The sequence below is a fragment of the Sardina pilchardus genome, chromosome 2 (assembly GCF_963854185.1).
Source record: "Sardina pilchardus chromosome 2, fSarPil1.1, whole genome shotgun sequence".
Classification (NCBI taxonomy): Eukaryota; Metazoa; Chordata; class Actinopteri; order Clupeiformes; family Clupeidae; genus Sardina; species Sardina pilchardus.
The window spans coordinates 34972938-34983867 of record NC_084995.1 but is presented as its reverse complement, the minus strand read 5'-3'; the positions used below and the strand labels follow the sequence as shown (position 1 = coordinate 34983867).

General features: G+C 47.9%; 1 protein-coding gene across 9 annotated transcripts in view; it reads left to right on the top strand.

Annotated features, from left to right (window-relative positions):
• dlg1b (discs large MAGUK scaffold protein 1b) overlaps window positions 1–10930 on the top strand; it is a 95408-nt gene that overhangs the window by 66180 nt on the left and 18298 nt on the right. For all 9 annotated transcript variants that reach the window (XM_062528531.1, XM_062528524.1, XM_062528519.1 and 6 more), the window contains 6 exons: window positions 291–341; window positions 3284–3408; window positions 4404–4573; window positions 5611–5747; window positions 6012–6156; window positions 10689–10815. In XM_062528531.1, coding sequence (XP_062384515.1) covers window positions 291–341; window positions 3284–3408; window positions 4404–4573; window positions 5611–5747; window positions 6012–6156; window positions 10689–10815 — 755 coding nt within the window. The remainder of the gene's footprint in view (window positions 1–290; window positions 342–3283; window positions 3409–4403; window positions 4574–5610; window positions 5748–6011; window positions 6157–10688; window positions 10816–10930) is intronic.

The following is a 10930-nucleotide window of genomic DNA, read 5'->3' as shown; positions in this document are numbered from 1 at the left end:
CAAGCCTTATGGCTTCGCCACGCGTGGCCAGGAATGTGTGTGTTCACTGGGCCGGAAGACTGAGGACCTGGAGGCCCACCGACAGCACAGCACGCCCACAGCGGCACCAGCAGGCCTACAGTACATGGAGGAGTTGTCTTGTCCTCAGACTGTCAGGGGATTGTGTGCTGTGTAGGATGTTCTTAAGTTTGTTTTTTTAACTGCTGTAAATGACCTTTATGAGACTGAAGATTGACTCTCTCTCTCTCTCTCTCTCCCTCTCTCTCTCTCTCTCTCTCCCTCTCTCTCAGGTGAATGGGACAGAGGCTGACTATGAGTATGAGGAGATCACGCTGGAGCGGGTAAGTCCACTGGGCTCCTATAGGGCTCCTCTCTTCTCTTCTCATCTCATCTCATCTGTGTGATGACGCTCTTGTGCTCTGAGCAGCTCCACTGGCCACTGCATCAAATGGCATGAGGCTCTTAGCCTGTGATCTCTTGCGCCTCAATGATATACAGTAGCTAAAACAGTAGGTGACCACCATAAGTGCACTGACCCGCCGCTGAACACCCCAGAATCATGGGTGATGAAATGGTTGGACTTCAAATGGTTACGGTGATGGAATTTACCGTATGTTTTATGAAAGCAAACGCTTGTCCAAATCGGCTTACAGAATATGAACATTACAATAGTTTGGCACCTTATTGTGAACCCCCTATTTGTATTCATCGATAATGATAAGCCTACCTCCTCAAGAGTGTCCTTGGCTTGGCTAGACGGAAAGAATTCTAAGTTATCTTCACTGGTTGTTCAGGCCTTTTAGCGTTGCTGAGCTCACCAGGGTATTCCTTCTTCTTGAATACTAAACTGTTGACTTGGTCAGTCCTAAAGTTCCTGCTATCTGCCTGATAGTTTTGCTTATATTTTGATGGCCTCCTTCACTTGCGTCAGCTCCTCTTTGGACTCTCTTCTCAGTTAATTGTCCCTTTATTTTTGAGCTTCAACAATAGTGTGACAATATATAAAAATGACTGTTAATTAATTGGTTGATGCAGCCAATTCACTCAATACCTTGAATTAAATCTGGAAGTTCACACTTCCAGCACATAGTGATTGTGGTCAGACCCATTGTGGTGATGTACAGTACAGAGGAAACAATATAGTTTGTTGTGTTACTGTCCAAAGCATCCTGAAAAGTGAGTCACTGTAGTGCAAAGATATCAAAGACCATACCAGCCAGTACAGACGCGTCATGATCACTGTGATGTGGTATTCTGACGTTGCGTGTTAATCTGCCATTTCATCTGTCCTTGGGGTACTCCGGAGACTTGGATGCATGAGTATACGTGTTTGTTGTCAGAGGATTTGACTTGATTTTTTTAACATGATGTTTTGGACTGACATCAGAAAGACAGTTCTCATATCCGTGTTGGGAACCCCCTGCCGTCATGGTATTCCAATGGGGAAGTTCTGGAGGAAAAAAACACGCTGATGAAAGTCATCTCTGCAAACTGTAGGGATATTTAGCGTAAAGGGGACCAGAGAAAACAAAGCATCTTTTAAGTGGTTTGGCAGAAAGGCATCTGTTGAATGATGGATCCTTTTTTTTCGAGAGCACCTGCTTTTTGACAGGATTTCAATATGACGGCGAATCATTTTTTTCCTTTTTTTTTTTTCACCAAAAGGCATGTGAGCCAAGCCAGTACTCGCAAGTGTGGACAGATTCTAACATGGATTCTGAGAAGAATAAAAATAAAGCACCATCTTTCCTAGCACAGTCGAGTCTTAATCCCGCCGATGCGCTTTCTCCTTTTTTTCTCTTTTTCTTCTTCTTTTGGCTATCGTCTTCTATGTGACCTAATTCGGCTGTGCGCTCTCAAGTGCACGTTATTAACTGCGCATAAATAAACAATGTTGCTCCGCAAGCTGCTGGGTGCGCCTCTCGGTCTCAGGCTCAACACATCCCAGGGATGGGGAGGGGGGGTGGGAGAAAAAGGCTGCATTCTAATTTCTCCTCCTTTGATCATTAAAGCCCAAGAAGCTTTTCTGTGATGTTTCACCACCTGGAATCAGAGCTCAGCCCAAGTCATTTAGCTCCCTTTGGAAAAAAGAGATTGTCCTCGTAAACATGTTGTGGGAGAATTAAGAACATATTTACCATTAAACGCTATAGCCCAGTTTGGAGTCACATTTAAAAAAATAAAATTATTAGTTAAAAAAATAAAAGTATTTATTTCATGAATTGATTAATAAGTGTGGTTTTTTTTTGGGGGGGGGGGGGGGTGGTTCTAATTTATTTTATATCATCATCATTATGCATCATTATTTGTATCATCACAGATCTGTAGTGTGTAAGACAACCACAACTCCTTTTCCTGTTAAACGTGTGTGTGTGTGTGTGCGCATACTGTACGTATGCATACAGTGGCCCTCATTTATCAACAGAGCGTAGAAACCAGCGTATATCTGAGCGCAGAAATGATCTTACGACGGGGCTCACGTGTGATTCATCAAACTTTCGTATCACTCCAATTCTAGCGTAACAATGAACGTTTGTTGATAAATGTGGCGGCTGGAAACAAGCGTGATTTAAATATCATGCCCCTATATTATGCTCATTTTAATAGCCTCGTCCCCTAGAATTTACGACATGAAGGTGCATTATACGTCCAAAAAAGATCATTAGTGATCTTGAGCCACAGTGACGTCCAGCTGAACCTTGTTAATTTTGACAGCTAGAAGCTGTCATCAAGGAAGGCGGGAAACTAGAGCGATTTGAGCGCAGCAGACTTTATTTTCGCAGAGAGAACGCATCATACTATAAATACATTCATTACAAAACTGTACGACACTGAAATTTGCCCTTTTAAAATATATATGCCTAGGCCTAATTCATGAATGTTGCGTTTGCCAAAGAGAAAGTAATCATCGCCTATGGCTATTCTAAGCCATGAAATGTGTCAATGTAATATGCTTCATTACAGAAAATAGGCTGCACATGTTCAGGAAAGGTGTTATGTCCGAGATAGTCCATCAATTCAACTATTCAACTTTCTAATGCACCGCCGATTTACTGCTGCGCGATGCATGCCGCCTGAAAAACTTGCGTAGGCCTACACTAGTTCAGACTAGATGTGAGATTTGAGCGTAGCCACCGATCACGTTCACATTGATAAATGCCATACTTTGCGTGGAAACAAGCGTACGCCTGTTTTACGCCTGTTTTTGGTCGTACGCTCGTTTGATAAATGAGGGCCAGTATGTGGATGTGTGTTTATAGGGTGATATTTTGTGTTTTTGTAGGGCAACTCGGGCCTGGGCTTCAGCATTGCAGGGGGAACGGATAACCCCCACATCGGCGACGACCCCAGCATCTTCATCACCAAAGTCATCCCTGGGGGGGCGGCGGCACAGGATGGCAGACTTCGGTGTGTGTGTGTGTGTATGTGTGTGTGTGTGTATATGGTGGTGGGTTTAGGGGAGTACATCAGGACCGCTGGGAGGCTCTGCTCTGCTCCCAGAGGAGCTTGTACAACAGGAGCACACCCCCACCCAACACATGTTTAACATGTTATTGTAGCGACACACACACCTGCAGGCTCACTGACGCAAACACCACTGCACTCATAATTATGCTCAAAACACTCACTGTTGGCTCAGTGGCTCAATCTTGCCAACACAAATATATTCAGAATACACACACGTATGGCCACACACACGTATGGCCTCACATACACACAGACACACACAGAGAGACTCCCAAACAGGGCTAGGAGAGCTGTCAGAGGCTCATTAATGCTTGATGAGTTCAGAGTTGAGCAGCAGCAGCAGCAGCAGCAGCAGCAGACCCAGGTGCTGGAGCAGGTGAGCGCGGCAGCAGGGCAGTGCAGCGTGGGGTCAGACCAGGGCACCAGGGCCCACTGGGCCAGCGCTGCTCCTCTTCCTCTAGGGGTCAGGGTCAGGGTGCGCTGCTCCTCTTCCTCTAGGGGTCAGGGTCAGGGTGCGCTGCTCCTCTTCCTCTAGGGGTCAGGGTCAGGGTGCGCTGCTCCTCTTCCTCTAGGGGTCAGGGGTCAGGGTGCGCTGCTCCTCTTCCTCTAGGGGTCAGGGTCAGGGTGCGCTGCTCCTCTTCCTCTAGGGGTCAGGGTCAGGGTGTGCTGCCCACACGGCTGATGGGTGGATGAGTGGGTGGAGTGTTGTGTGGTGCTGCGTTAATGTGCATTTGTGTGTAGTACTGTAATATGTCTGCGCATTAAGCAGGTGTGTACATAGGTAAATACATAGCTGTAAATGTATCCAAGTGCATGGTGGAATAGAACAAGCCTTTGTAGTTGGCATGTATTTGTGTGCATGTGTGGGACTTGGACATCTGAGTGGTTGGTAGAGTGTAGTAATATTTGTTTGTGTGTGTGTGTGTGTGGTCCAGGGTGAATGATGTGATCCTGCGGGTGAACGAGGTGGAGGTGCGTGACGTGACCCACAGCAAGGCGGTGGAGGCGCTGAAGGAGGCCGGCTCGCTAGTACGACTATACGTGCGCAGGAGAAAGTCGGGCAACGACAAGGTGGTGGAGATCAAGCTGGTCAAAGGACCCAAAGGTACAGTCCAACATCTCTCTCACTTGCCTGTCATCTCTAAGCCAGTCGGGAGATGGGATTTCTCTCTCTCTCTCTCTCTCTCTCTCTCTCTCTCTCTCTCTCTCTCTCTCTCTCTCTCTCTCTCTCTCTCTCTCTCTCTCTCTCTCTCTCTATCTATCTCTCTCTCTCTCTCTCTCTCTCTCTCTCTCTCTCTCTCTCTCTCCCTCTCTGTGTTCATGCTCCTGTCTAAACCAGACACTGGTTGAAGCAGTAACACAGCTGGTGAAACAATAATGGGGGAATTTTATAGACTGTGTTAAACACTCGGGGTCTTCAAGTTGGATCATCATTGGATAATGACTGCTGAAGGGATTTTGGCCTCGGTGACATCAAGGCTTTATCATTACATGAGCATAAAAGGTCCAGCCCTGGTTTCTGACTTGTGCTCAAGGCTAAGCTGTATCTTATCTCACAGTCTGTCACACAGAATATGGACATCAGGAGGCTGGAGGATAAGGCCTCATCTGCCGAAACACAGCAATTGTTTCTTTTAAGACATGTCATTTCGGCGGCCGCGAAAGCGAATTAAGTGGTCATCCGACGGCGCAGGCTTTCGCCGGGCGTCCTGGTGTCTGATTCCCCGCTGCGTCGCGTGTGTGTCGGCACATAATCAGGACGCAATCCTCCGCACATGTGATGAAGAATAAGACGCCGCGATAAGAAATCACCTCCGCGGATTAATGTCCATGTCAGGGCCTGGGATCTGTCGTTCCGGGACTTGACCCTCGCAGAGATTTGCCTTTTTCGTTTTTTGTCTGGGCCGTCGCTCCGATGCGCCCGTCTCATTACCTCGAAACATCTCCTGCGCACACGTTTTTGTTTTGTTTTGTTTGTTTGTTTTTCATATTGCGATTGCTGTAATTATGCTACTGTTTGATCATCAGCATAAAAGGGGCCCGTTTTTGACATGCGTTTTTTTGAAGTCCATTTTTAACAAGCCAGAAATTGATTTGCCTGTTTGTAATTGTCAGTCTGTCTGTCTGGATTTGTTGTTGCAGGGCTTGGCTTCAGTATAGCAGGCGGCGTAGGTAATCAACACATCCCAGGGGACAACAGCATTTACGTCACCAAGATCATAGAGGGAGGAGCCGCGCACAAAGATGGCAGGCTGCAGATAGGAGACAAGCTTCTGGCTGTATGTACAGCTTCTTCTTTTCAGTCGTTTTACAGACGCTTTTACAGAACTGCCTGAAGTGCTGTTTTGTGAACAATTTCTCTTTTCTTGCACTCCCTCTCTGTGTGTGTGCTGGTGTGTGTGTGCTTGTGTGTGTGTGTGTGTGTGTGTGTGTGTGTGTGCTTGTATGTGTGTGTGCTTGTGTGTGTGTGCTTGTGTGTGTGTGCTTGTGTGTGTGTGTGTGTGTGTGTGTGTGTGTGCTTGTATGTGTTTGTGTGCGTGTAGGTGAATAGCGCCTGTCTAGAGGAGGTGACCCATGAGCATGCCGTGACTGCCTTGAAAAACACCCCAGACGTGGTCTACTTGAAAGTGGCAAAACCCAACAGTGTCTTCATGAACGACAGCTTCGCCCCACCGGACATCACCAACTGTGAGTGATCGTGCTGCCTACCCCATGCTCCATGTTCCATCCACCCATGTCCCCCATCAGTCTCACATGCAGTCTGTGAGGCGGAGGTTGTCCATAGTCCACACTAAAGGATTCTGGTGTTTTCTGCAGCTGTCATACTGAACCAAATCTGTGATCTGTCAAGGGAATGTTTGAGAATTTTGCATCATTGCAATTAATTCCCAGTTGCAAAATTCATCTTTAACTCAAGCCGTGCAAGTATTGTTTCATGTAGGTTAAGTGTTCAGCTCTTATTTAACTGTTCAGATTGATTTTTTTTAATTCTTTAGTTTAAAAAAAAGATATATATTTATATGCATTATATTTACATGACATGGTCCCTCTTCACATGCTGTAGCTGTGTATGTAATAGTAGTGCTTGGAGAGCAAAATCAAGCCCAAAGCCTGTGAATGGAAAACCAGAGCTGCTGTGTCACCGTAGTTCAGTTGTGGGGGTGGTGAATTGTAGAGAGGAGAGGGGGGAAAAAAACAGAAACAGCTGAAAAAAAAAACAGCAGGACCAGGCGTTCTACTGCGTTTCCTGGTAGGTGCTGACAAGCGTGTCAGATTGGTTCTGCTGCAGCCAGCTGATTGGCCAGTGTTGAGGCCACTGATTGATCTGTGGCCTCTCCCAGTCTGGCCTGAGGCAGCACTAACCGCGTGCCGAGCAGAGCACACAAGCGTTATCGATTACTCATGTCTGAAGCTCCCAACCCCTGCAGCCATTAGGACAAGCTGCACTGCCAGCAGGGGAGGGTGGGGGGTGGATGTCACTCTTTTCAACCTCTATTAGCTCATGAGTTCCACGGCATAAACACACTCCTGACATTGCGCAGTGAGAGGGGTTTGGACTAGCATAGATTATCAACACACGTCTGATCGACACCAACTCGGCATGGGAGCTGACTGGATTGTGTGTGTGTGTGTGTGCAAATAAAGTAGAAGCGCTCCATTCGCCGTTTCCTGTTTTCTTTCCTCAGGAAAGTAAACCCAGCTAAATGAGATGACAAGACAGGGAATGGCATGGTGGCGTTCATGTGAACTACTGCGCATTGTTGGCGATGTAAGGCTGCGTAACTGATTGGAGCTCATTCCATAGTCTCCTCTGAGAGCTGTACATTTAACAAAGCCAGATAAATGGGCTGTAGGATCTACGGAGGTTGTTAAGAGTGTTGTTCTTAAAGGCGTGAACGACAAATGGCTTTGGATTAGTGAGAGCGTCGATGTGACAGCATTTCAGCTTGTCGTTACTTACAGATGCGGTAAACAAAACAATCAAACAAGACATGTAGATTAATATTCATGCCGTCGACATAATACCCGCCTTCACCCCCCGCCACCAGCTGCAGAGTGGTGCGTTATATTAGTGACTTGAATAATTACATGAAGGAGTGCATCACTTAGCTGCTATTTCATTAGCCAACGTGCGCGCAAGTCGCGGGTTTGAAAGCAGCATCTCCATCACCACTCCTTTGACCACTCCAATCAGGCACCTTTCATCTTCAAAATAAAAGCCCCATACTCCAGTGTGTGTGGCTGCTTTGGTTCTGTGAAAGGGGGGGGTGGGAGCGTGGTTTGAAAGGGGGTAGGGGGCTGGGGGCTGATTTGAAAGTGAGGGTGTGAGTGTTGTTTGAAAGGGGGTAGGGGTGGGGGCCTGATTTGAAAGTAGGGGTGGGTGCGTGGTTTGAAAGGGAGAAATAGGCCCTTGCTGCCCACAACTCGTTTTATGCACATTGGGTTTGGGATCCAAGGTCTCCTTTGATCTCTCTGAGCGATCAGGATGACTTGCACAGAATAAAGGCACTGCATTAGACACAGTCTCATAATGAAATTAAATGGATGAAGGCAGTGGATCTTCGTGGAGCAGCCTGGAGGTTTTACTGAGAGAAAAAAAAAAAAAAAAAAAAATGACAACAGCAACAAAAAAACTAGAAGGCTCGGTGCCATGTTGTGTAGCATCAAAGGAAGATGTTTAACACCTGGGGGCTGTGTTCACACAAACCACTGCTAGAATAATGGAGCACGTATGATTCACGATGACAGCTACAGACTGCAGTACAGACTGGAGAGACGCAATCACACAGGAAGTCCAGTCCAGGCCAGTTTGTAACTGTGAGTCCTGTGTGAACGTCTGTGTAATTGACAGGATTTCACTGCCCCCGCGGTAGCCAGCTCATCACTGTAACGATGCCTCGTCTAGCATTTAAGTCTGCTTAATGACCAGGGCCCTTTGCTGCCACCAGACAAGGGTGTTGCTGTGCAGCGCTGGCTGGAAAAGCGTGAAGGAGAAAGGACAAATTCAATCACAGCCCCCCGACCACGTGCTGCTGAAGTGCTGCTACTGCTAATCCAAGGCAGCAATATCCTAATGCACAGCAGGGTGCACTATGCGTAATGGTCGGGGGCCAGAGGTCCCAGGGACCAACTGTAGCCCTGGTTCACCAAGGAGGAGCAGTACCCACAAAGCCGCACAAAGTCCAAACGCCAGAGCCCCACTGGCTGGGTCTCCGGATTGGTTTTCTAGTCAAGTTTTTCATTTTGCTAAATGGGCAATGGGAAAAACACCACTGAGGAAAATTTGGACTGAAATTTGGACGGCAGTCGTGAAGTCAAGTGTTGTACCACACTGGTATGGACCATATGTGGATGACATTAATGTGAAGTTGTACTCTTGTAATGTTCCCTCACTCACACAGGTACTGTATAAATGGCCATGTGAGCAATTGTTTTCTCTTGATGCAGTGGCTTTGCCCTGACCCGACCTGGCGCATGTAATGCGCTGCGTTTTCTTTGTGCCATTTTTGGTATCACTTTGACAAATGTTTCTGGTGCCTCCTGTCTGTTCGGACGTGTGCAGTTTGACTGTCGTGACATCCATCTGATTGATAGAGTCAGTGTATTGTTCAAGGGAGCGCTCATCTGGGAAGATTATAATTTTTTTTTTTATAACCCTGCCCAGGCAGCAAGCGTGCATTCCACCATCTGTTAGCCTTTTCTGTTTCCCCCCCCCCCCCCCCCTCCATCCTGGTGGACTGCCCGCGGGTAAAACGAGGTCCTCGCTAAGCCCTGCTCTGTGACCGACACAGTCCAGCATCGCACAGCACGTCACTGACAGATCTCTGCTGGCTCCAGTCATGACTCCCTGCCCGCCCGCCCGCCCGCCCGCCCCTCGCCACAGCCACGACGCCACCCCATGGAATCACCACGTACAAGCAGCCAGGCTTCAGGCTTAGCCGTCTTTGTGATTGACAGCGCAGAGCAGTGTTTTATTTTGTCTTCTTCTTTTTTTTTTTCTTTGAAAAACAACAGATGTGTGAAAATGGCACAAAGCAGAGGCTGCAAACAGCAAAACAGAGCTGGTTATAATTACATGGCACTAAGATGGCAGCGCAGAAATTAACATTTATTTTTTGCTGCCAGTTTGATGTGATGAAGGTGTTTTTTTTTTTTTTCTTCAATATCCACACCAGTGCCTCCCAAATGTTTCTCACGTCCTCTTTCCCAGCTGTGTCCCAGACCTCGTCCCACGCTAAGCTACGCGGCTCCCTCGCTGGCTTATCACTAAATGTGTGAAAAACAGGGTGCCGTCAGCATCAAGCAAGTGATGATCTTAATAATTGGAAAAAAACGTGTTAATCTGTATTTGGGGGGTGGTGGTGGTGGTGGGGGGGGGGTTGTTGCTCTGCTATCTGCTGGCCCATGGCTCTCTGCTGCTTGCGTTAGCGTCACAGACAGCCAGTGGGGCTGTGAAAGCGCTGGAGCTAGTGCGTTAGCAGCACGCGCGGCACGCTAGCCGTCGCTCACTGAGTCACTGTGCCGTGCCACGCCGCGCTGCGCCGCGCCGCTCGCGATCGAGTCCCCAGCCTCCTCCAGAGAAGCTCCCAGCCCCACTTAAAATCATTACATCACGTCGCAAATGGGCTGCGTAGTCTAGTTCCATCAATGCTGGTTAGTCTCACAGTCACCACCAGCAATGGGCAGAGGGAAAAGGAAGGGCTTTGAGGGGGTGGGGGGAGGGAGGGGGGGCACACATTTATAGCTCTCATTGAAATGCCTGCGTGTATTTGTGTGGTCATGGAGACTGTGTTTGTTTAGCGCCGGTAGAAAGAGAGAGATATGCCCCCTGCGTGGGGTAGAGCTGTCAGGTCTCCGGGGTTGGTGTTGTGCCCCCCCAGGGTGCCGTCTGAAACGGGAGAGCAAGACCACACAGGGTGAGGCGAAAAGCGGGTCCAGACTGTGGATCACTTTCTGGCCCTCACAGAGCCAGCCCAGGCTCATGACAGACGTCTCAGGCAGAGCTGCACACATGCAGGACCGCTAAAGATGATGCGCTTATAGTAGCATGGACTGTCTGCTTCTTGTAGATGTATCTCCTCTCTGGATGTGGAGTGTGATGTTTGAAACTGTTGTTCAACATTGCATGCTATATATAAACCTCATAGTCTCAGATATTTTGTAAATCCTCTCTCACTCTTTCTTTTTTTCTCTTTTTTCCTCCCACTTTTGTCTTTCAGCCTATACCCAACACGTGGAGAACCATATCACTTCCCCCAGCTACATGAGCCAGCCCCTGCCTCCCATCGCCAGCGGACACTACTCGCCCACCCCTAAGGCCATGCTGGGGGATGACGACATCACCAGGTACACACACACACACACACCTGATCACAAGCATGGTACACTGATAGTAAAATTCATACGTTTTCACAGAGCACTGTTCACCATAGGATTATATACACTGAAATGGCTATAAGTG